The sequence below is a fragment of the Argiope bruennichi genome, chromosome 7 (genome assembly GCF_947563725.1).
Source record: "Argiope bruennichi chromosome 7, qqArgBrue1.1, whole genome shotgun sequence".
Lineage (NCBI taxonomy): Eukaryota > Metazoa > Arthropoda > Arachnida > Araneae > Araneidae > Argiope > Argiope bruennichi.
The window spans coordinates 57060444-57088335 of record NC_079157.1 but is presented as its reverse complement, the minus strand read 5'-3'; the positions used below and the strand labels follow the sequence as shown (position 1 = coordinate 57088335).

Here is a 27892-nt window from a genome sequence, read left to right as displayed (position 1 = left end):
AATGCTGATTTGTTCAATCTGGCATTAAATTTATTATCAGGTGACATAATATGTAATGTAAACATGGCGGTGTCATTCCAGGTTGGTTGCATATTTCAAATTCTTTTATTAAAATTTTAAGACTTTTTTTCTATTAAAAATATGTTTTTCTTTTCTCACTTAACAAAGCAGAGACAATTTCTGGATTATTATTCTGTGACATAAACATTAATATTTTTGTCACTTATCTTGTAAAAACTGTGAATTACCTTATTAACAAAAAGTTTCGTAGTTATGTTGCGTGTAATTGATAAAGGAAATTTTTATACACTCCAATAGTGTACAGTATTACAAAATATAGACAATAATAGCTTCTTTTTTTTCTGTTCCTTATGAATTAAAGGGTTTGTTTTTGTTTCTTAAACGGGTGATTTAAATAAGTAAATTGCATTTTGAGATGCGAAATGTGTTCTAATTAAAATTTGATCAGATTTGTACGGTTAGTGAGAATATAGATCCATTAATGGCGTGGTCCAAGGTCTCCCAAGAATTTTATAGCATTCTGTGCCTTCTCGTGTATTTGATTTGTATGAAATAATGATTTGTCTTCAAGAATGTGCATGGAAATACGAATAACCCATTAAAAAGTGTGTAGATATAAAAGGTTCTAGTTCATTATCAGTAAACATTTTTTGATATTTTTTTGGAAATTATTATACTGATTAGCATAAGATTTGGCTTTTTTTTTTTTTTTTTTTTCATAATTGTGAAAAAAATACAGCTTTAGAAATTCTCACCATTGAGCAATTTACTGTTATATAATGGGATGAAAGAAATATTAGCAAATTCTAAAATTTTTATATGGAAAAAATCTCAATATTTTAAAAGAGACATAGAACTTTACATAGAGTAATAAAAGGTTGAATTGAATGTTACATTCAAGTTAGAAGAACAATACTAGTGATATAATTTCTAATGTTGTATTGCCATATATTTAGCTTAATCTAGATCAGTCTAAGCATGAAAATATTTGAGTTTTTGCTATACCAAGTACCTTTCTGCCATGTTTCTTGGTCAATAACTACATTTACTGATATCTGGGTCATTAATGACTCATATCCTCTCATTCTTACTAGATATAGAAGTACTAATGACTGAAAGAGATAGAAGAAAATGATAACTTTCTTTTGTTCTGCAGAAATTAAATTACATTATCTGAATATTAATGAGAACCAGCTTTCTTTAAAGGTGGAGTGCTCATATTCCTTGGTCTAAATACGACATAAAATGCAAAAATAGCTAATTTTTCTTCTTTTTTCTAAAGACGAGTTTTATTTGTATTATTCAAACTGGATATGACATAATGATATTTCCAGAGTCTTTTGAAAGTTTTCATACTATCGTCTAAACTAAGTGTCATGTAGTGAAGTTTATTTGGTATTTTTTATAAGTAAAAGTTCTTTTAATGCTATCCAATTGAGACATTTTTCAATTATTCAGATTTCATTAATGAATATTGGATTGATAGACTTTGTATCTCAAACTAACAACTCTGTCTCTTTATGAAAAGACAGCAAATACATACACAATATAGTGATTATTTTAGTGTTATTAATTAGGATACTTGCCTGTGGACATAAAAGTTTCGTTTTGCGATATGTTGAAATCAATGTGACTGATTAAATATATTGTACAGAGAGGGCTACATGATTTATTTCTATACTCAGTTCAAATAAGACACCTCAAAGAATCTCATATTTCATGTTTATTATTCACAAAAATATTTTTTCATGGATTTTTTTTAGTAATATTGAAACTAATACTTTCCTTAGTGCTGACTCATTTTCTCATTCAGTATGTGTAAAACCAAGATTGTTACATGAATATCAAAAGCCATTTTTAGTTCTCAATTAAAACAACTATATACCATGTTATTACATGCATGATTTTTAGCAATAGTATGACATTGCTGCATTTACAACTTACAGCATTTGACATTGACAATCATACGATGTCATTTGTTATATGAAGAAAAAACAAACAAATATATATGTTGTATGCCCAGTAAAGGTGTAAATGACATTCTGCCGAATTTTGTAAATAATTTTTTAAATTCTATTTTTTGTGACATTGCTGTTTTGATCAATAGATTTAGATCCATTCATTTTTATGTTCTTGTATATAGATGAAAATGTAATTATCCAGAAATTTTAATCTAAGATTTTGACAAATATTCATGTTTCACATCTTTCTTGAGTCTGAAGGACACAATTATGGAATTATGACTTTATCCTACATTTGCAGATTCTATCAAATTTTGAACAAAATCTTTTAAAGTTTATTTGCTCCACTGTCTGAACAAAAGCGAGTCCAGTGACTATAAAATGAAAAGTGCTAGATAAATGAAATTTGGCGCACAAGTTTTAGCATGTAGAATGTAGATTCTTATCAAAATTTTAACTAAGTCTGCCAAAGAGTGATTATTTATGGGTCTGTATTTTCATATGCATGTAAATGCAAAAATATTATCACTTAAAATGATGAAATTTAATATGTGTGACTAAAGTTCTATATCAAATTTTGGCATCATTCACTTGGAAAAAATGTGTCAAAAATACATATTTGATTTTGGGAACTTGTATATTAATTACATGTCAAGGAATAATTACCAAAAATTTGTTAATATAGTATTATATAGTATAGCATTGTTTTTACAATATTTATATTATTGATTAAAATTGCTCATTATTACATTCTACAGATTCATTAAAAAATTTATATTCCATAACTATTGTTCTCTAATGTCATGCAAGGCATTCACAAATTAACCCAAGATCCATAATTTTGTGCAGAGAATAACAATTTTATTTGAGAGTATGCAAGAAAGTTTTGAAGTGACAACTCCTGTTGTTTTATTTGTCTTATTTATTGATGCTTATTTAAATAATCCTTATATTTAATAATGATAATGTATTATTAATATTGATTTAATAATGACTTAATGTATAATTAAACTTAGTATTTTAAAAAATTATGTAGAAATAAGGCATTTCAATTAGTTATATCCATAGTTCAAAGTATGTGTGTAACATGTTAAGCGAAAGTTTATATGTTTTGTTTTATTTTAGGTAAGAGCATTGTATGATTTTGATGCTCAACCTGGATCTGGTGAGTTGAGCATTGCTGCTAATGAAATTCTTACTGTCACCAATCAAGTAAGTTTTCAAGTGTTTTTCAAATGAAATAAATTCTTATTATTATTTTATATTGAATCTCTTTCTGATTAAAGTTGGTAGAAAAAAGATAGTTTAAATTGCAAAATTAAAATATATGATATGTACTTTACATCTGAAATTATTTTTTTTAGATCAATATGTCTTTTTACTTACTTTTTAATCATGTTTATCGCTTCTTGGATTTAAATATGTCTCACTCAGTATTCATGTATTATTTGCTAATGCATAGATAATCTTACTAACTATAGATATTTGAAGATATTAAAATATAGCAGTATTATTTAATAAGTATTATGTTCATAATTTTAGTTATGTATAAATCTGATTTTAAATGTATGCCAAAGCACATTATATTTTTATTGTTGAATTTTAAAATGAAATTTAAAGCTTAATATCTAGTTGTTCTATGTGAAACTTCAAATTTTGGAGTCATAAGATTTTTAATCTTGGAGTTTTTAAATTAAAAACTTTCTAGACTAGATACTAGCTTTAATAAACTTATGAAATAATTAAAATATTTAGATGCTTTTTTTTTTCATCTTTTTCTGAGCAATGTAAGCTAAATATGTCGCTTCTCAATTTTCTTTATTAATTATATCTAATATATTAATTTTTTATATGCATGTATAGAAAATGAAGTTCTTAAAAATATATACTAAAACACTGGTCATATAATATATTTACAAAACTCAAACTTATGCATCATTGACTTGGAGCACTTTGTTTATACATTTGTTGATTTGGAATCCAGAAAATTGAATTTTTATACACACCCCTGTACTCATTTATATAAATATTATCCTTCTCAAAAGGATTTAAGTAATGAAAATTGGACTGAATTAAATCCAACACACTTCTGTGAGAAAAATTATTTATCACGCTATATGATATATGCATATATATCACAATTATTGTTCTTTCTCTAAACTCTTCATATTTTAAATTCACTTTGCTTTAATTCTCTTAATTGTTTTGTTTCTTAAAAGTGCTGAAGTCAAATTTCATTGAAATTATTTCTATAATGCTGAATTTGCAAATCAGCATTATAGAATCTTTTCCCCCATCAGATTTATGGGCAACAGTGGTCTTTTTCAAAAGTCTTCACATCAGAGTTAGGATGTGAATACTGATTTTACCAAAAAACTGCCATATAAAAGAGCTTAGCATGCCATGCCCTAAATATGTTTTAGGCTGAATGTCTTCCTTTTCCGTTGCGGAATAATAAGGTGTCTATCCAGGTGCCGTCCTCATCTTCTGACTACTGCTCAAAATTTCATGACCGTTTTACATAATATGCTGTAATATAATATATTGTCAGAATTACTAATACATCACACAAAGCAATATATATTCATGATTAAAAAAAATTATTTTTTGACTGTTAGTTCAAAGCCTTCTTCTTTGCCCATTTTCTTTTGTTATTTTTCTTTTAATTTTCCCAACATTTTCTGAAATTTTTCTATTTGTTCTTGTTCCTTATTATGTATGTCAAAATATTCTTTTTCTATTCTTCTTTATAAAGTGGGTAAGTTCGAAATTAAATACAAATCAAGATAAATCTTACAATGTGTAATATGTTACAACTTACCCCACCATATAGTTTTGGACATTTTGGCTGATTTATAAAAGATATTGCTATTAGTAAATAAATTAAAGCAATTTTTTTAGACATTACATAGACAAAGTAAATAAATAAAAACATTTTTATAAGAATGAACTACTTTATCTTGAACCAAAATTTATGAAATATTTATTTTCCCATTTACTAGCTAAAATGGAGGATATGTGCTCCATTTCTCACAACTCATTTTGGCTGAGCATTGATTGGGCTAATAAAATAGGGCCCATCATAAAAATCATGTTTAGCAAGAATTATGGTTTAAAATTTTAACAATAACTACATTGTATCTTTTCTACAATTTACCCTTGTTACAATACTCTCTGGCTCTCCTACTTATAACAAACTCTGCAATTATTACATCAGATTAGCCAATGAGTGGCTACACAGCATGATGTCATAGATTAAAAACAAAAATATAATAGAGCACTCAAAGGAATGGCATTACATATGGAAATGAATGCATTATATATATATAATATTTTCAGTCTAAAAAATGCTGTTATCTAAATCATAATTTTATATATAATTATATTGTGCAATAACCTGTAATCACTGGCAACTTTACTTTTAAGTAAAATAAGAATGTCATTCGTACTGAATAATTTTTAAATCTTTTAGTTAGTGATATTTATTACAGATTGTACCAAATGATTTTTACAAGATGTCAAAAGTTAACTTTTTTCATAGGTTATTTTTGAAAAACTATGTAAAATTTAACTAAACAATGGGACTGATAACTTGGAGGCAAATAAAAAAAATGATTTGTAACATTTGTTGTGTTCGCATGCAATAAGAAGCATTTTAACATTAGGTAGAATAATATTTTTAAGTAAGAATTATAAAGCATAATCTATTTCTGTATGTTTAAAGAAAGCTTTTTAAGATGCATACTTAATCTTATTGTTGAATTTTCAGGCACGAAACTTTTATTTTGTATTTAGTTTTAATATATATATATAAGTTGGTGAATGTTTAACTTGATGTGTGCAATATAAGAGTCTAATTTTCAGTATATTTTATTTTTTTAAATGTATTTTTTTTTTCACTCTGCTATGTGATGGAGCAACTTATAAGTTTTAAAATTGAATGTCTCTAACTACAAAGAGTAAGAAATGTAAAGAAAATTGATATTTTTATATAACATTTAAATATAATAAGAGGGATCCATGATAAGTTCTCTTTTTTTAGTAATGACATGATTTGTTTAAGTAGTGCATATTATTCTTTTCTTTTACTTCTTTTTATAAGCATATGGAAAATCAAAATGAAAGTTATATTTTTATTATAATTTCAACTTAAAATCCAAAAATTATATCTACCAAAAAAGTTTTTTAAGATAAGGCACTCTTTGTATTTGGAAAAATGGTGGATTCTTTAATATAAACTATTGTTTTTTGTTGCCTTTATTAAATCAGAATCAAATTAAGTTACAGCTGTTTTATATTATGGAATTCTTTATTTTTCAAGTAAATGAAATGTAATTTAAAAATAATTTTTAAAGTTAGTATTGTATGGCTTAAGCTAATTATTTATAAGATCATTGTTAAACTTATCATTTTGTTTTAGCAATTTTACTAAGAAATTGACATTTTATTTTTATATTTTGCTATCTAAGTTAATTTTTTACAGATTCAGAATGAAGTATCAGACTTCAAAATGCACTCTGCACTAGAATAATGCATTTTCAATAACCATGCTATCTCTCTTTTTATAAGGATGTTGGTGAAGGCTGGTGGGAAGGAGTTAATAGTCGTGGACAGAAAGGGCTTTTCCCAGCTGGATATGTGGAGGTAAATTAAATCTGAAAAATATTTTTAACATGATTTTAAATAATGTTAGTTTGGTGAATTTTGTATTGAAGAAAAATGTAGAGATTATCTCTTAAATCATGAACATAACATTTAACAGAGTTTAATATGGAAGCTGACCAATATTTATTTATTTTTTAATGTGTAATGGAATAGTGAAAATTGCTGACATACACTCGTTTAATTTTATATACCAGTAAAAATGACAATACTTAAATGAATATTAAAATGATGCTTTTAATAGCAAATTGTTTATGTTAAGGATAATGTCTTTTAAGATAGAGAAACAATATTGTTGGGGAAAAAAAATTATTTTTACTGAAAGGTTTTTGAATTCTTAAAATTTTGTATTACTGATTTAAAGATTGAATAATGAAGGAAACTAATGGAGTTGTCTGACGCTCGCATATCTAATGATTAAAATTCATACAATTAGTGTAATAGGTTTTTTTAAAATTATTTATTTTATATATGAAAAATTTTGTATACATTAAGACAATTTGAAGGCATAAAAATAAGGATGATTTTATCAAGTACAAACAGAATATTCTTCTAGTTTTTTGGCTTGACAATAGTTTTTATATATAATATATTAAAAATTTGAATTGAATATTTTTTTTAATTTTCAGAATTTACATGATATATATATAATATTTAATCAATACTTTATTTTGTGCTAAATAGAATGTAAAGATTTTTGTATGATGAGGATGAATTTCCTTAAATTTAATTTTTTTAATATATGTTATTGATTGAAAATCTTAGTTTTTCTATATTTTTCTTTATAGTTAAGTAAAATATGTTAAATTTACCTCTTTTAATAACCTTTTTATTAAGTATATGATTGAATTTTATTCTTTTCATTATATTATATGATTGTCAAAGTAAGATAAAATTGATTTATTTTTAAGTAATTTCTTATTGTTAAAAAATGTTGAAAGTTTTTTTTTTTTGGTTAATTAATCTGTAGCTTTGTTTAGGGTTTTTCCCCCATCAATATCAAATGATGAAATTTAATGTCTTATTTTTCAATGCTTTTCTTTTATAAAAGCTTTTAAAGGTATCTTAAAAATCATGAAATTCATTTTATTAATTAAAATATATAAAGCTAAGAGATTTGAACAACTTTTTATCAATTTAGCTTCCTTTTTAATTCTTCCCTTATACACCATAAAAATATCTTAAAAAATTAATCAAAAAATTGCAAAAGCAAAATAGTTTGAACCAAAATCATCAGAATGTATTATTGTATTTTTTCTGATATCTGAATATATGTAGAATTTTCAATTTGATTTTAAAAGATTGTTAGTAATGAGAAATACATGTTTAAAGTATTAACCTAAACATTTTGAATTTGATTATATTCATAAATGCAAAGATTGAATTTTAATTAATATTAGTAATATTTAAGAATAGCATATAAAATAGCATATTAAAATATAGCATATTAAATAAAATATTAGAAATAGCATATTAAATAAAATAATTCATTATATTAAATTATTTAAATATGATTTTCTACTATTTTAATAGATTTCTGTGTTGGCTTAGAGTTGAACTCCTAAAGCTTTATTTATCCAAGCAAAATACCTGCATATAAAATGTGTTTTAAGGAAAGTTAGTTTTGACAAGCATCACTCTTCCTCATGTAGATGTATTGACTAGAGTTACCTGTCTGTTGTCAACTAGGGTAGATTCCCACATGATATTTGATAAGCTGTTTTTTGTCAGCACTTTCTAGATTTGATATTTGTGAACACAATGGGTAGCATGACATTTCCCTCCCCACTTTTTCTTTGATATATGTCATGATATTATTTATGAATAGTGTAAAAGCATGACATATATTTTCTTGAAATGCATATAATTTTTGTTTCTTTTTTTTAAAATTGTATCTGCTGATTATTCATATTTTTTGTTAATGAGCTTTTAAAATTTATCCTCCTCTAATTTTAGTTGTTTTATAATTTCAAGGAAATAATAAAAGATTCTCTGTTTTGTAATATGAAAGTAATTATTTTTAAGTACATTCATACATAAAAATAATGATTAGTATAATAATATATATTTTAATTGCAAATTAATGCAATTATTTACATGTTATATTAAACTTATAATTTGAAAAAATAAAAATAGAAAATATCGTTTAAGCAATGATGATTAATAATTGACAGGATATACTATTATTATTAAAATATTTTTGATAGTATTCATTGTGATAAAGATATTTTTTAAGTTTATATATTTTGTTACAGAAGGCAAAATTTCCTTTTGAAACTTGAAAAATTAAATTATTATGAATTTTTTTAAACTTCAGGTTTTTGTCTGTAAAAAGTATTCAATTTCATTGTATGTATAATTTTAAAATTTATTTTATCTTTCTTTTTTAAATAGTTTTTTAGTTGTATATAATCAAAAGGTCATCAAGTTCATATTATATCTGGGATACTTACTTTCTAGAAGATTATTTTATTGTTTTCTGTGGATAAATTTTAACACTACTGAATCTCCCCCTGACCTTGATTCCAGTGTCAATGATAAGATAATTGCTACTTTTTCCTGACAACCAATATCAACAGCTGATTAAAAGCATTGTTTCAATTTGTCTCATTAGAAAAAAAAAAGTGTCTGTTTGGGATAAAAAAAAATCTCATTTTATCTCATGATAGAAAATTAATTTACTGTTATTGGTCTCTTTTATTCTTTGCTCTGCTTTTGCATGGGAGTACATCCTATTTATACCTAGTCATGAGTTTTGTAAAATATGAAGAAGATGAGTGGGTAATAGAAAAATTTAAATATACTCTGTATAAATTTGCATTAATATATTGTAAGGATCTCAAAATATTGCATCTTCACTTAATATTGCCCATAAATATATTTTAATAATGAATGTATTTACATTTTCTTCTAAATTTACATTAGTAACATATGCCTCTTTTCATTTACTGTTGATTTTATTTATAGCAATTGAGGGTGCTGTTATTTATGCATGTGTGTGTGTGTGTATATACATTTGCGCACATTTCTAAATCTTAGGATTAACATTTTAGGCTATAAATCATTTGCTTTATTTGAATTTATGTGAAAATGTAAAGTAGAATTAAGTTATATTGAATAAAATAATAGATTTGCTCAGAATTCATTTTAATTTTATGTCTAAGCTTACTTACTTATCTCTTACTTATTCTTTTAAATACTGTGACTTTAAGTGTGGAATTCATTTAAAGTGAATCTTTCCTTTATATATATATATATATATATATATATATATATATATATATATATATATATTTTTTTTTTTTTTCTAAATGTTACATTTTTTTTTAAATCTTAAAATAGCATTTTGTTTAAAATTTATTGAATATTGTTTTATACACCAATATAATATTTATAGAATAATCAGTACTTATTTTTGAACTTTTAATTGCTGTGCCTCTTTAAAATTTTAAGAAATCACTTAATATTTTCATAATAATTATTAAAACTTTCTTATAGTAATATTATACAAAACTATACAGTAAAGTTAGTATGGATTGACTTTTTGATAAATTATATTTAAAAAACTGATCTTTTCATTGTGTATAACTCACTGAAATTTTAATTCATTTAATGTATATAAATAAAATTATGTAGAAGTGATTTTAAAAAATCATTTAAAAATGATTTAAAAAATCATTTTTAAAAAGATACCGAAATATGTGGTACTTTTCAGTCGCCTACATGGCAGTTTTTTTTTAAAAAACAGTTTTATTGTAAAATGGAATTTATCTGTTTTTGCAATGTTTTTAATGCATATATTAAATATGCAATGAAATTTACAAGAAATTTGTGAAAGTTTTACTTAGTAACGTTGTAGTACTGGCAGAATATTTAAGGTACTGTCAACTTTAATAGAAAAATTCCAACAGTTTTTAGGAATGCCGTTCTCACTAAAGGATAATTCTGAAAGTGGATGTGTCTGATCTAAAAAGTTCCATTTTGAGAATCATCATCTAAAACTTAATTATTTCATCTTTACTCATTTTCTATGTTGTGTAATAAAATATAAACTAACACATAACAGACAATGCAAAATTCTCTGAAAAACTTTCATTCTATCAATATGCAAAATGATTAATATATTTGTCATTAAATTTTGCTCCACACTCTGTTTGTTTCTTTTTTATATGTTTATTAAACTCAATAAATATATAAATTTCAGTTTGAAAAATGCAAATCTTATATTAATGCATATCTTTCATTTTTAAATCTATTTTTGTTTTTTGTGAGCAATTAAATTTTTATATTTTCTGATTGCATGGCATATTTTAGAATAATAAATCTGCCTATTAACAAAATTAATATGAATTAAGAAAATTTCCAATTTTTATTTTAAATTATTTGGTCAAGTTCCTTACTATTATGATAAACATATTTTTAAATTTGATGGGTTTTTAAAAAAAAAAAATAGGATTAGAGTTGGAGATGCAATCATACTCATTAACTAATTCCATGGTTGTTTTTTTCTCCTTTCTTTTACAGGCTGCATCCAGCCAACCTCCTCCAGCAATGCCACCTCCTCCACCACCAGCTGATGCTCAGATAACTGCTTTTTCAGAATCTGTTCTGCCTGGTGTTGATGCTGTGGATGATTGGGATGATGACTGGGATGACGATGATTCTGTATATAGCCAGGTTTTTGTTCATAAATTTATGAGAGCACTAATATTATTTTTAGCTTTTTAAAACTAATATGATATTTAAATAAAAGAGGAGTGAAAATTAAGGATTTAATATTCAAGAATGATGCTTAATCCTTGTGTTTGAAAATGTTAATGTGCCAAACCTTTTTTTCTCCAAATATAGAGTATACATCTTCACAGGCAATTCAAATTTTAATTACGTAGAATAATTCCATTGATAGTGTGCATAAATCTAATTTATAATGTAATTTCTGTTGAAGTGGGATTTTTGTGGGGCTTCTTGAAAATATTCTAAATTTACTAGTAACTGTCCTTCATAACAAAGTTTTGTTTTATTAATATTTCTTAAGAATTTCAGTTGGTTGCTTTAATTTTATAGGCAATATTATTTTCTTGAAAATTTCCCATTTCATAAATACAATTTGTGTTATTTTATACACCTCCCACTTATTTTCATTCTCACATTATATCCTGGATCAAAAGAAGTCTGTTTGATTAATAAACTATGAATTTTATGTTATGATAAACATTTTTAATGTTATTAAAAATGTTTATCATTTTTTTTTCAGATAAAGATGATTAAATTTGTCAGATTTATATTTAACTAAAAATATTTATGAAAATACTGCAAGATCATATAAATGCTTATTTTGATCATTGACAAGTTATTTATAAACATATTTGCATATTTAGCATAAATCTGGAATCTTCAAATTTATTAATTTATATGACAATTAATATACAAGTTAAAATTTTGTTTAAGTAATTTTTGTATAATTTTTTTCTTCTGGAATAGGAGCCACATAAAAGTAATTTATATGGCACTGCCCTATCTTGCTTCTTAAAGTTAAATTTGTTGAAAAGTTGCTTTAATGAAAATATTCTTAGTCATTCCTTCTTAAAAGACAAGAGAGAAAATGTAGGAAGTTTCTGAGAGCAATGACTGTTATAAGTAATTATATGGTGCATTATATTTTCTATTATTAGTTCCCTGCTTTTTCATATATGAAGTAAAAAAAAAAAAAGAATATAATTATTGTCTTAAAATCCAGCCCATAGATTTTGTTGAATCTCCACATTTTAGACTTCATCAAATTTGACAAATCTCTTGGAATTATTTCAAATTATCTGCCTTTCTGTGTGTATGAATGACAGTCTTTGTGTCTTTGATAGCTTAAAAGGTATATAAAGTGAGATGAATGAAAATTTCTATGTTGTCTTGCAAGAAATTATGATAATATTTTCTTGAATGTCAGTTTATAGAAAATTATATTGAATGTATTAAATTTTGGATAATTTATTGGATTTGGTAGAGAAAGACTACTTGTATTTTTATCCATGTACTTCAAAAAAATTTTTTTCAAATATAATATTTACAAGATAATATGTAGCACATATGAATATAGTATATTAAATTTTGAAAGAAATTCATCAGTGCATAAACTTCTTTACATATGCGAAAACACGAAATCTGAGCATGATAAATAAATTTTGGAATTTGGAATTTCCATTAGGATTCTAAATTTATATCATTTGGAATAAATCCTTAAATGGAAAGTCTTTTTTTTTTTTTTTTTTTTTTTTTTTTTTTTTTGTGAAAGTATATTAAAAATATAAAGAAGGGCAGACCTAATTGTTCTCTGTTATTTCTCTAGACATTTTTTCTTCCATGATTCAATATATAACCAGATAAATCATGATATTCAAATACAGAAAAAACTAATATATTCAGTATCATAATTATAGCATACTTTGATATGTAATATGTAGTTTGCTTTAAATGTTAATTATTCATTTAGTTTTGTATTAAATTTTAAATGATACTTTCAAGTTTTTTTTTTTTTTTTGTTAATTTTTCTTACTTTTTTTTGTTATTATTTTGGGAATTATGTTATCTGGAAAAAAGATGAGAATATTTTTTTTTTCATTCAATTATTATTTTTAACATCTTTTATTCAAGTATGAAGATTATATATAAATTTTTAAATTTTAACACTTGGCCTTAAACTTATTTTACTTTTTTAAGAAAATTACCTTAATTATTTTGTAATGATAATTGGTATTAGAATGTATTTTTCCTGTTTTATTACACCAGAATATTTTCTAAATTAATAAAGTATCTTTCAAGTCATTTACAAATATATATTTTCAGTTATATATTATTTAATAGAATCCAATTTTTAGCCATCTAATTTATAAATATAATTTTTCTCTTTTCAGGAACCTGGCGCAGCTCAGAGTCAAGTTTCTAATACAACTTTTGTCACTACCAAAGAATCTCGGGATTCACAAAGAGCAGTAGAATCCAGAGGAACTCTAAAGAAAAGTTTCAACAGGTAAATATTTTTGATAAATGAATAAGTGTAATATTATTTGTACTTATTATTGAAATTTATCTATTATAAAAACAGCTAAAAATTAAAATGAAAGCCACCTTTATCTAATGTCATGTTCGTGGCATTAAATACTTTTCCTGCATAGTCCGACTTTGTGTTGAATGAAAACTATATCTCCATTAAAACCTCCTCTGTTATACATTTTTTTTTTATTTCAATATTCCTTGACTTGTATATTTGTCAATCAACAATTTTTTGTTATAATTTACAGTATCTATACTGCCTTGCATTGTCCACATTTTTTTTCCCAAATATTTATTTATTTGATTTCTATCTTTGGGATCATATGACAGAATTAGTTTACAAGAAAAAAAATCAAAAGACATTTTATCCTCAAAAATGGCTGAGTAGTCTCATTTTCAAGTATATATATAAAAAAGAAAACTTTGTTATGTATTTGACATCTTATTGATTAATTTATAATATTATGTAACCTTTGAAGATTCTCAATTTGAAAGTATTATCTTTTTAATTCTTTTTCCATGTTCTTTGCAATAAATATATATAATATAGTTTTTTTTTTTCCCCTTTTAGTTCAAAGTCTTAGTTTATTAAAACCATCTACATGCCTTAGTTTATCAAACCATTATCTACATGCTATCAGCCAATTTAATATTTTAATTTTTTTTTTTCTTTTCACTTTTGAGTATGGAGTATAAAACAAAAAATGAAGCTTTAGGGGTTTTTTTATGGCAAGTCTGAATTATTTAAAAAAAATATAGAACCATTTTGTAACTTTTTACACTGGTCTTGGTGAAGGAGCCTTTATTTATTGTTATATAATGCACATTTTCAGGTTTTCTACTTTTGTAAAGTCTGGAGGTGAAGGTTATATATTAGGAGAGACTAAAATATCGGTTCCTACTGAACAATGTGTTACTATACTAGTAAGTGATTTTATGAAGTTTTGGCATACACTCAGTTCACTGATATGGATATATGAATTATATTTCTATATTTTACTTTTAATAGTCTTCTAATATAGTTTTATAGTTACAAAATATTTGCTTATTAATTACTTGCTTCAAAAGTCTAGTTAATTTAAGTTGTATTAAAATAAATTTAATTTATATTTTATGCTCTATTATCAAAGAACTGAAATATGCTGAAAGGATAAGGAAATTTATTTATCATTTAAATTATAGATGAGAAAATAATTTGTTTAGAAGTGCAGATAGTTCTATGATATCTTTTTTCACTGCTATTTTCATTTTTGTATTATATTTCAATTTATTTTGAATTTTATAATTATTGGACATTGTTTTGAAAATAAAGTGTAAAACATATGAAACCTTTTTATTTGTTATTTCTTTAATAATCATGCACCTTTATTTAATGATTACAAAGTTAACATTTTTGTTTTCAATTTTTATAGCATTTAAGTATTACTTAAATATTACTTGATGATTTTAATAACAGCCATTGTATGGTTTAAATATTCAAAAAAATTATTTAATAGGAAACCAATGGAGAAATACAGTGGTTGGAAAGTACTTCTCCTTACACATGTAGTGTAGATTCACCCAATAAAAAAACCAAATTGAAAGGTTTAAAGAGCTTCATTGCATATCAGCTTAGACCTTCAGTAAGTACTATTGCATTATTTTATATCTGTGATTTTTTTTTCAACATCTTTTTATTACAGAAATTTTTTTTATATAATTGTATGTTTATAATTTAATAAAAATGGTACTTTTTTCTTTATGTAGCTTTAAAATTTGCTTTCTTGGACCTAACTAAAATAGTAAACTTAAAGTGGATAGGAAATTAAAATCAAGAGCAACTTTAGCCTATTTAAGTTTTTGATGGAATGGACTTTTTGGTAAATTTGACATATTACAACTGGAATAGTATTTTCGATATTAAAGATTTTGGTGATAATCTAATTTTTAATTTTGCCAAAATTTTGGTGCTTGTTACTCAGTTTTAAATCCAGGTATCCTGATAAAATGAGTGCACCTTAAAAGATTTTAATTGCTCTTCCAAGATATATGTTTATTTTGCATATAGATATGTGAAAAACTTTTTAAATCAGATTTTTTTTCCATATGTCTTTTTACTTTAATAATCACTTTATCTGCTATAATTGCAAATAGTAAACAATAGAACAGAATTGCCATAGCTCTTTTGTTTGGCAGATTAGGTCAAACTCACTCCATATGTGTCAATGGTAATGCAATAAGATGAGAGAAATTGATTTTGAAATAAGCAGGAATATATATATATATATATATATATATATATTGCAGTTGCAAAGTTAAGTTTAGTTTCCAATTAATAACACATCACACTTTAGGATTAAAAAGCCTTGTATCAAATCAGATTATTCCTAATTACAATTATTCCATGATTGTCATTTACCTTCATTATTTAATATATATATATATATATATATATATATATATATATATATATATATATATATATATATATATATATATATATATATATATATATATACAATCACCTTTAATGTATTATACTAACTATATTTGTATCTGGTTTGGAAGCTAACTTCATTTTTTTTTCTTTTAATTTTCACAGGAAATTTGCATGACATTACTATTTGAGGACTAAAATGCACTTAGTAATTTGAATGTAATTTGTGATGATAATTAGTAATTTGAATTAATATGCTGATTTTTTTAAATACTCTATCTTAAATTGTTCGATACTCCTGTAAATTTTTCTCATACAATCACAAAAGTTTCTAATAATTGTGCCTATTTATTTATTTTTTATTAATTGAGTTTCATGCTTCATAACAGATTTTTTTAGCATGCCTAAAATGCTTATGTTGAATACTGATGAACTAATTCTAATTTTATGTTTATAAAAATGAAATATATTGTGTTTTAATATTTTTGTTATAATATGTATTCTAAACTAATTTAAATCAATATTTTTAGTTTAATAACATTGCTGTTAGTAGAAGATACAAGCATTTTGATTGGTTGCATGAAAGGCTTGAAGAAAAATTTACTTTAATACCTATACCTCCTCTTCCTGATAAACAAATCTCAGGTATGAATATTAACTTCCATTACATATTTTTAATACATTAATGCTATTTTTAAATTAATTATTCTCTTAAAAGAACTATACATTTTAAATTGTGAAGTTAAATGGATAAAATTTGGAAAATGGTCAAATGAAAATTTTTTTGAAGAGAACTGATGATAAATAAAATTGGTTTTGTGGGAATAGAATTTTGTTAATCAAATTCTCTCCTTTTTCAATAATTTGAATTTATTTCTTGCTAACTCTAAGCAATCAAAGCCTTTGCAAAGCAATATCACTATATGCCCAACAGATTATTTTTTTCCCCTTCCATATTTTATCTCTCTATAAATTTCCCTAATAATTCTAGTTTTTCATCCCTTCTCTTTCAATATTCTCCAAATAAAGATGTTATTATTATTTTAAATTCTTTGTTCATTTCTTTGAAAAGAATATCGAAATAAGTATTTGTTAAATTATACTCAGGATATAAGTTATTCATTTATTTTGTTGCTTTTGGAAATTGTTTTATCTCATTAAATTGACAATAATTAAATTGAACTGTATCTTCCATGGTTGTTGCAGTATCCATGATAGGGGTTGATGCATTTGTTTAAAAACCTACACATTCTTGACATTGGGAAGAAAGGACTGTTAAAATGCTATGCACCAAATATGGAATTAAAGCATTAATTCCTAATTAAACCTATTTGATTCTTATCCATTATATGGTATTATGTTATTCAATGCTTAATAAGACTTTCAAGAATCCAAACAGATGTAATAAACAACCATGCATTAAATGAGTATTGTGCTGTTTATATTCTTTTAGTGCAATGCAAGAACCACTTTTAAGTTTACATCTTGCTTTTATTACTTTGTCCCATTTCTATGTATTTATATTTGAAAAATGGTTTTTTAAGAAATCTTTCCTGAAGCAAAATCTAAACTTTTGTTTTCAGGAAAATATACACTAACTTGTAATAGGTTATAATGTAGTGCTGGTGTTTTTTAAAATTTTTAATGTAAATAGGTGGGAAGCAACTAAAAAAAGATTTCTTGAAATCAAGTAAAATATGTTAATTATAGTTCCCTCCCCATTCATTGGCCTAATATTTCATTGATTTGACTAAATACCATGATTAATTTTTAATCTTTCTTATTAATATATTTTTATAGTAATTTATTCATGTTTTTATTTTCAGTTCATGAATTTATCATTTTAATAGTTTATTTTGCTTAATATAATTTTCTAATTATTATAGAATAACATAAGAATAAATAAGATTGTATTATTGTATCTGAGCAAAATTTGCTTTTAAAGGTTAATAAATGATACGATTTTCAGGTCTTAATATTGATTAGCATAGATATTACACAGACCAGAAAATTTTAATCTTTATAGCATAGCAGCTTTATAATCTTTTCTTATATTGAATATTGATATTAATTAAGAATATGATCCAAAAATTGAACTATTGATGTAATGTTTTGTATGTATTAATCTTAGAATTGCTCCAAAACATCATAATTTTCATTTCTTGTAAAGGGTTTAATGAACTGATCTATAAAGTTTCAAAATTATGCATTTTATCTTAACACTGCTTAAATTGTTCTTTTATTAAATTCATAGGACGCTATGAAAAAGATTTCATTGATCATCGAAAAAATCAGTTACAGATGTGGGTTAATAGAATTTGTCGTCATCCTGTTTTGTCTCAAAGTGAAGTTTGGATGCATTTTCTCACTTGTACAGATGATAAAGTACGTTTTAACACATTTTATTAATTTTTTTGCATCTTATTAATCTTAATAAAATTCTGATTGCTTATTAAATATTTATAATGTTGAAATAAAAGCATTAAAATAAAAAATATGATTGGTAGGAAAGGTTTCTATTTTATCAAACATTAATGTTAATAATTAATACATGCTATTGTTGGAATGTACAACCCAGTACTTACTTTAACCAGTCATAATTCAAAGGCATTATAATCAGAACAAGAGATATCGATGAAGGCTTTTGTTTATGCAATAATTACAAACTAATACAAATTAGCTATCATAAATAATTTCACAAGAACTACATTATTGCTTTGAAAGGATTTCATTTTAGTTGGTAGGCATGACACATTTCTGCAGTAAGGTGAATTTCAATATTTTTTGGAATTGAATTTTATCATTTGTGAGATTAGTTAGTTTCTTATTACATAACTTTTATGTAATTTTGCAATATTTTAAATATTTCTAGTACTTTTTGCAGCAATTTATTCATTTTATTGTTCAATTAATCATGCTTATTTTACTTCTTGGTGTTTATGTTTGGCATAATTCATTATTTTATGAACAATTTTTTTTTTCCTTCTGAACCTGCATCATCTCTGAATTAGTCTTTGTCTGAAACCTATAAATCATTGGGTGTAATGAGTTTTATAAGGTTCATATTTATATGTCATTATAAATTGGCCCATTATGATTATTCCAAACAGGTTGACCAGGAAGTAAGGAATTGAATATTCTGGCTTTTAGTTAATATTTTTGAGAGCTCTTTCTGCAATGCAGAAATGTAAACTGTGAAAGCACAATTCTTATTCCATTAGTTAGAATCACCATTTCAAAAATTTAAAAAGTTTATATTTAACGATAATGCTTAATCACATGATGATTTTTGATAAAATGATTCCGCTGTTACTGTTAATAGTTATAAATCTTAGCTTTTAAAATCCATGTTCACATGACAAAAGAAAGGGGGGGGGAGGAACAGAATTGAAGAGGTTATTCTAACTTAATTATCAGTATTAATATCAATAAAATATAAAAATATGACAAATGATTCCAAATGGAAGTAATGTGCTATTACTAATTGGGTTGGAAAAAAAAAAGATTATGAACTTTAATTAAAAGAAATCTCATATTTTTAAGAGATATTAAGTTTTTTTTATAATTCAATTATTTAACTTTTTATTTGTAATGTTAGGTGGAGTGGTATAAAACTTCATGTTTGATAGTTTTAAATATTTTAAAATTTTGTTATCTTTTTTCACATTTTTATTAAAATTTGTGTTTTATTTTCTTAAAATAGAGGTGGAAACTAGGCAAAAGAAATGCTGAAAAAGATAAGCTTATTGGTGGATCCTTTTTTCATGCCATTTCAACACCCTCCATACCTTTAGAGAATGCAAATGTGTAAGGAAATTCATAAGTAAAATTTCTGCTATATTCTATATATTTTAATATTTTTGTTAAATTTTGTATTTTTCTATAATTGTGATGTGTTAATTTAAAAATTATCAAAAAAGCATGTAAAAGCATTGTTAGGAATTAAAAAAAAATTACTTTGGTGTGCTTTAGATTTAGGAGAGAAATAAGTTGAGCATAATGATTAAAAATAAATAAATAAATGGGAATTGTTCAAAAACTGAAGAAAGAGGAAGTTTTTAATTTTAAATGGGGTTATGAATGAAGGATTGGAATTAAAGAAATATTTTAATTTGTAATTGGATCTATGAAGGATAGGGACTTAACATGAAGGAATTTGACTTAACATGAATTTTTTTTTTTTTTAAATTTTTCTAGTCACTAATATCAAAATATATTATTTATGTATATAATAATAAACATATGTTTAAGGTACTTAAATTCACCATAATCAGAAATTGATTCTTGGTTCAAACGTTCACTGCAAATTTACTTGCAGTAGCATAATTTGTACTAATGTTCTGACTTTGTAATTAGTGAACACTTTATGAGACTAATGCTTGTTTTTATAAATTTAAATTGAATACTTAAAATATTTGTAGAAGATGATTATATAATAAGCACAAATTTGTTAATCTAATATGGATTGAAATTTTAAGGTTTTAATTGGATTTTTTTTCCCTCATGACTGCAAATGTTCGTTTTATATTAATAATTTTAAATTCATTGATTTTTAAGGTATATGAATTGAATTATAATTGCAATACTTATAAATACTTATTTAGCTCATTAATACAAACTTTTAATGATCCATGAGTTCCTAATATTTTTCAATGTATTATGTTTATCACAAATTTTATTGGTATATTAGTTCATACTTTTAATACCATTGTGTTCTTCTGATGTCATCTTTATATTGATGCACAGAACTTAAAATGCTTCTTTTTTTTGCAGTTAAAAAAATTATTATACAAAAATTAAATAAGATTTTATATCTCATTGCAATATTTTTCATAATTGATTTTAAAATATTCAAATTTTTAAAATTTATGTCAATTAATTAAATTTTCTATTCTTGCAGAGAGAAACAGATAGAACTTTTTAACAGATTTGTTATGAAAATGGATGACAGTGTAAAACAGTTGTTCAATGTTGCTGTTGACCAGCATAAAAGATATGCTGGACGTAAGTAAATTTATGTTGGTAAATGAAAAATTTAAGCTCTTTTTTCACTATTTTTCTATAAAAGCTAATATGCATTTTTAAAACAAAGCTAAATTATTAAAGAAGCTAAATAGGTAACTAAATAGGTGCCCCAAATAAGCTAAATAGAGGCCCCAAAATATCGGAGGGCACTTGCCTTTCAGATCTTTTTTGGTGTAATTATTTAATTTTATTCTTTCATTTAACTATAAATACAATGCAGTTGAATTTAAATAAAAATCAAGTATTATTTAAAATTTACTTGATTGAAAATCACATATTATTTTTAGAAATTTATTTTAAAAACATTCCTAATTGAGTTACCATCTGCAAGTTTTATTATATTTTCTAATTTTAAAAGGTAGAGTTTAATTATTTAAAAAAATGTCCAATCCTATTATTAAACATTATTTATGTTATGTTAAGAAAAGTTTTATCTTTTTTTACTATTCTGTTTAAAAGTACTTTTAAATTTCAGTTGTGCATTTTCATTATATGCGATGCATTGAAATTAACTTTTAGAAAGTGATCTGCAGTTAAACGTTTTGCTATTTCAATATTTTAAAATTTAATACTTAAAACTACTTATATAAAAATCAAATTGAAATTGATAAGAACAAAATAGATTATGAAGATTTGAAGAAAAAAAAGAAAGGGCTGAGATTTGCATTATTGAGGAGTCCCTAGTAGTAGTTGTTAATTAAAAAGTTATTTTTGTTTATGATTTTCAACATTTTTAAATGCTATTATTTATGTTTAAATATGGCTCCTAATTAATCTTGAATGAATTTTGCATTTAATCACCGAATTGTTCATAAATAGATGCTGTATTGATTATTAATTTTTAAAAAATGTCCTTGGAGAGATAGAGTAAACAGATTTTTCAGAAAGGAAATAAAGATGCATTTGTTTTTTAACTTAAAACTGTCCTTTTATGTGTAATTAAGAGACCTTTTTTTACTACTTTTTAATACTTATTTTTATTTAAAATAATGCTTTTTTTTTAAACTAGGTATTACATATCAGGTTTCTAGAAAGAAAAAGAAAAAAAAATGTTTTTCTGTTGTTTTGTATGAATAATTAAGAAAAAGAATGTTTAGATTAGTCTTTTTTTTTTCTGCTGTTGTTTTACAAAATGGTTTTCTTATTTGTGTCATCACTTTATTTCAGCTGTCAGGAAAGAAATTCAAAGAATGTCTGAATCCTTCAATGATCTTGGCTCAGCTTTTGCAATGTATTCATCTGAACGTATGTATGCCTTTTCAATAGATAATTATGGATTTTCTTTTTTAAAAAAATGTTATCTTTAATTGCCTATTATCAAAACTTATATTGTTAATAAATTAATAGGTTTTATTGAATAAAATTTATTCATATGTAAAAAGTGGTTTTAAAAAGAAAGGGGAGGGGAATAGAATTTCGTCTTTTGCAGCCTTTTTTTTAATTATGCAGGAATACTAAACTTTTATTTCCACATCCTTGTTTTCGATTTTATTTATAGTTAATAATAATTTGTCAATGAAAACTGAGTTATATTAGTTTCACTATCTTAAAATGTTAGTTGTATGCATTTGTTTAGAACAGCTGAAGAAGTATTATGTTAGTATAATGTTTCATTTTGACACATATTTGAAGTAGCATAATGTTCAGTTAGATAAGTATGTTCCTTTCTCTCATCTTGCTCACAAAAAATAATCATGTTTTAAATTTTATTTCAGATTCTGATTCTCTTACTACTGCTATAAAATACACAGCAGGTGTCTATGAGGATCTCGGGAAAATGTATGAAGAACAGGTAAAGAATTTACTTTTTTTTATATAATACAAGATATTGTTATTTAAATAGATAAGTGTCTTTTCTAAACAGTTTTATAAAATACTTTAAGAATTTTGTTTGTAAATAAATAATTTTTATGTAAACAAACATCATTAATTTTTCATAAATAATTTATTTTTTGATCTTATTTCAAATTAAATATGATAAAAGTTTGCTGTGCAATTCCTGAATACAAATGTGTCTGGCAACTAATTTTGAATTGAAATATTTCTTTTTTTCTTAGCCAAAATATGATGCTGAACCAATGGCTGATGTACTTCACGAATATAAAGGAATGCTTGCTGCCTGGCCAGATGTACTTCACATTCAAAAGGTGAGATCCTTTTTTTGAAAAGTTTAGTTTAATTAAATATTCTGCAATAGTCCTTTCTGTTAAATTTTTAAATATTAATGCTTTAATCTTCTTTTTTTTTTCTTCTTATTTATATTTTTATGAATTATATAGTTCTGAAATATAAGTAAAGTTACATTAATAATTTTTCTTTTCACAGTCGGCATTGAACAAAGTTGCAGAACATAAGAAGTTAGCTGAAGATGGTAGACTTAGTCAAGATGATGTAGCAGCTATTAGTCAGCGTACAGATGTTATTTCTTATGCAACATTAGCTGAAATTAATCATTTCCATAATGAACGGGTTGCTTACTTCAAAAGCATGATGGAAACTTACCTTACTGCTCAAATTGATTTCTATCAAAGAGTATGTTTGTTTTAATATTTTCTTTCTTTTTGAGTAGTTAACTGTTCCATTGCAAACAATTAATTTCATAAATTAATGTTGGCCAAAGTATAATTTAATCATAATAATTCTGTCTCTTGAAAATGCATTGGAATTTCGTATTTGGGTTATAACTCAGTTCATTAAGCTGTGATTTAATTGAAATCATGAATAGAGAATGAATTAAGAATTGATTCTTCCTTCAATACTCTTAATAATAATAGGCAACTGAATATTGTATATTAAAATACACAAAATGTAATCTAATAAAATTTGCATATTTTATTTTCTTTCTTTCTCTGAAAAAAACAAAACAAAGGAAAGAAAGGTATTGGACAATTTTCATGGGATAACATTAATACGTTTTTAAAGTGGCTTCGCTAATCCAAAGACTTTACAAGCTTATAAATATATGTTAAGATTTTAGTTTTGGTGACTTTCTTCATTTAGGTGAATTGTTTTAATATAGATTAGATATATGGTTGTGAAAAATAAAAAACATGTCCTTTAGAGATGTAATAACAATTTTTGTATTTCAAATTTCTGATGGAATCTTAGTGTAAGATGTAGATAAAATAAATTCTTTAATTTGGAAAGATGAAAGAAGAAAGCTGACTTTCTTTCACTTTTAAATTGGACAAGAAAGAAAAAATAAAGTGTTTTCCCCCTAATTGTTAAATTGCTAAAAATATAATAATAAGATTTGTAGCCCCTTTATGTTACTACATATGCTATCTATTCTCTTTTCCTTTACTCTTTCGCAGTTAACATATCCATAATGCATTTTGTAATACAATTGGGTGGGCAAACAATTCTATACATATCTACAAGGTGATTAGAAATACAATAGATAAGTGACATGTAAATTAAATCCTAATGATTTATAAACTCAACATATATATGTAACAACATTTTTAAGTCTAATTTAAAACTTAATTTCTAAATGTTTATCTTAATTTAGCCATTTAATTTCATTCTAAAATGTTCTCTTATTTATTTTCACTATTTTTATTTAATGAATTCTGCACACACTCTATAAAACTGCTGACTTCAGCATTTTCTCATGCTCCAAGTGAAGGAATAAAAATCCATAATATTTACAACATTTTTTTTTTTTTAATTCCTTTTCCTAAGTCTTTATGTGTCAAAGAAATCCCTATCAAAATCTCTTTGTAAAATCACTGAAGGGAAAATTTTCTGCCTGTTTTCCTTTTGTGTCATGATGTAGACAGACACCTTTTTTATGATCATTTGTTTTTACACAAGTTATGCCTCCGGGGATAAAATAAAGTGATGTTAAAAATTCAAAAGTCTCTTCTTCATGGCAAAACATTTTACATATATGATCAAATAAATAGAAAGTAAATCTACTTTTATGTGTGTAAGGAAAAGATAAAATGTATTTTTTTCATTTTATATCATACAATTTTTTGTGGTATAGATTACAAAAATAATAATTATTATTATAATTATTGTGGGGGGTCTTAATTTTTAAAACATTTCCATTATTTAGGAAAATTGATAATTTCAATTCTTTAAAATTAATTATTATATATGTTTTTGTTTATTTTGATGTCTTTTCTTTCAGATTACTACAAAACTTCAAGAAACATTAGCTTATTTCCAGGCATCATAATATGTTACCTCTGTCGAAGCTGACTTGTAGTGGGGATGGTTCATACAAGTTTGTTGACAATCCATCCTATTCTTTAAGTTCCCAGTTTATGATTTCATATTATAATTTTATTTTCTAGCTTACTTTTTGTAAACTGCAGCTTCTGAAGAATAGGACTGTTAAAAAAAATGAGCTTATCTATGTATTTTGTAATTGCAAAAGTATGTTGTAAGCTCAAGAGCCTAAAACTTAAGCATTTTTTGAAAAAAGTGTACAGTCTATATATTGAAAGCAAATGTACTGTAATTTCTAGATATGAATTTCTTTCTTTCTTTTTTCCATGTTGTGTATTTTTATAGTAAGTTATATAGGCTTTATGTATTGAGGTACTTTCTAGCTTTACTGTTAATTTATCATTTGATGATTCATTTGTCAGTGTTTTAGACCAAAAAAAAAAAAATAATAATAATAAATAAAGTGTTCTATTATATAAAAAATATTAGTGCATTGATTAATAAAGTGAATCAATACTTGTTTAAGATTTTATTAATGTTTTTTTGAATATAAGATTTATTTATATTGAATGAAATGTATAGAATGAAAAAAAGCCTGTGATAAATTTATGAAAACAGGTAACCTTAAGTCATGATTAACTTTTTATGTAATATATAGTATTGAAGATATTGTCAATGAAGTGGCCTTCTATTTGAATTATGTTTTGATAAAAATTTAATATGTATATTTTGTCAATTTTAAAGTAATTCAGTTATCTGATTTTTGTAGATTAATATCCTGCCAGTTCTTAGCATTATAGAGAACTTTTACAACCAGCTTAGCCTTTGTATAGTAATTAAACAGTCTACAAAATCAACATATTTTATTAGATAAATCTTTCAAGTTTTTGATGGTAAAACCAAAAATATTTTGTAATGAATTTTTATAAATATACAGTGCGTTTTATCAAGATGTTTGTATTAGTTTAAATATATATATCCTGAACTTAGCAGAGTAAATTAAAATAAATATTTATTTTATTTTCTTAAATTAATTGGAAGTCATTTTCATTTTGATTTGCAAAATTATTTTCTGTAATGGGTGTTTGTTTAAACTTTTCTTTCTTTCTTTTTCTTTTAATTCTGTGGGACCATTTAATATGTATTTTTAAGTGTGTGTTATTGGTTACTTATATGAGTTTATGCTTAATGATATATTTGTTTCGTATAATTTATATCTTGCTTGTATGAGAAAAATCTCATTTATCATCATTAAGATACATATTTCATTGGCTAGTCAGATTCATGTTTTATTTAAATGTGTCACTGGTACATACCATTTTAGTTTAGTTACATTTGCTTATATAATTATATCCATTAAGGTAGCTCTCTGTGTTTTCTTCATAGAAATGGAGGCTTAAAAAATGTTATCATTGGATTTGTCTATGTAATAATATGAATTTGTTTCCTTCTATTACAAGGTTTGTCCTTTCTTTAATATAAAATTTTCAAAATATGTGAAGCTTTTTATTGTATATTTATAAACTTTTATGTTGGTGCTATTAATTAAACATTTGAAATTAAAATATACATTTGTTAGTATTAAGAGTAAATTCTACTATAAAAAAATTTGCATGATTAAAAATATAAAATGAATTTATTTTAAAATTCTTAATGCATTTACAGATCAGAATATTCAAAATTGAATTTAGAAACTGTAGGCCATAATTACAATAATAAGTCATATTTTTAAAGAGGTAATTGTTTAGTAATCTGTATATATGCATGACTTTATTATTTAAATAGAATTTTTAATATACAAACAGTTATATCTTCAAACTGAGTTGATTCAATTTTTGTTATTAGAAAAGTTTTAATGCAATTTTTTTGAACATTTGTAAGACTGTATATAAAAAAAGTTTATTAAATATCTCTATATTTCTTACTTTGTGTGTTTCTTTTCATTTTTGAATTGTACAAAAGTTAAGACAACTTTAATCTCTATTTTCTATTTACAAAAAAGTTAAATTTCATATCTGTGGCTAGCCAAACTTATATCCATGTTTAAAAAAAATTATTTTGACTAATAAAGATATGCATTTTTAAACAGCATATAACACCCTTTAACCAGATTTTTAAAGTTGAAAGTGTTGTAGTCATTTTGACTTTTTTTGCTTTGAATTCCTTGATTACTTTGACAATCTTTTCTACTGTATTTTAAAAATATTTTTTAATAATTTTCTGTCAATTTTTCAAAGTTTAATTTTATTTTGCATTTTTAACATAATTTAAAAGAAATTTACTGAAATCTTTACTTTAAATTGAATTCTGCTGTAATATGCAGAGAAAATTTTAATGTTTCAAAGCAAAATGGATGTATTTACTTTACAGGTTTGAAACTGCTTTCTTTCAAATATTTAATGATAATTGTATTTTAATAAAATTTTTAACATTATTACACAGAAGGTATTATAGGTAAACTAAGCAAATTAACTTATTTTTTAAAAAAACTTTGATATTTCTGATTTATTTATTTATTAAAACTCATACTGAGCAAATGACATAGTTGTATTGCTTAAATAATTCTGATTAGTAAATTTCATTA

General features: G+C 24.1%; 1 protein-coding gene across 3 annotated transcripts; it reads left to right on the top strand.

Moving 5' to 3' along the window:
• The first annotated feature begins 34 nt into the window (after nucleotides 1-34).
• LOC129975904 (sorting nexin lst-4-like) lies at nucleotides 35-27232 on the top strand. 3 transcript variants are annotated; one of them, XM_056089186.1, is made up of 16 exons: nucleotides 35-81; nucleotides 3108-3194; nucleotides 6552-6626; nucleotides 11169-11309; nucleotides 13550-13665; nucleotides 14522-14612; nucleotides 15185-15310; nucleotides 16635-16749; nucleotides 18359-18489; nucleotides 19808-19911; nucleotides 21005-21108; nucleotides 22297-22374; nucleotides 22845-22921; nucleotides 23187-23276; nucleotides 23455-23661; nucleotides 25268-27232. In XM_056089186.1, the coding sequence occupies exons 1-16, from the start codon at nucleotides 64-66 to the stop codon at nucleotides 25313-25315; spliced, it is 1608 nt and encodes a 535-aa protein (XP_055945161.1). In that variant the 5' UTR covers nucleotides 35-63; the 3' UTR covers nucleotides 25316-27232. The 3 variants fall into 3 exon arrangements, with proteins under 3 accessions (XP_055945161.1, XP_055945160.1, XP_055945162.1); XM_056089185.1 differs by having other exon boundaries at nucleotides 11169-11321; XM_056089187.1 differs by lacking the exons at nucleotides 35-81; nucleotides 3108-3194; nucleotides 6552-6626 and adding an exon at nucleotides 9280-9425 and having other exon boundaries at nucleotides 11169-11321.
• Nucleotides 27233-27892: the final 660 nt, after the last annotated feature.

What these genes read in the sequence shown, in the direction of transcription:
- LOC129975904 (XM_056089185.1), top strand. An exon ending in ATGATTCTGTATATAGCCAG is followed by an intron (nt 11,322 to 13,549) that starts GTTTTTGTTCAT and finishes TTCTCTTTTCAG; the next exon opens with GAACCTGGCGCAGCTCAGAG. An exon ending in TGCAATGTATTCATCTGAAC is followed by an intron (nt 22,375 to 22,844) that starts GTATGTATGCCT and finishes ATTTTATTTCAG; the next exon opens with ATTCTGATTCTCTTACTACT.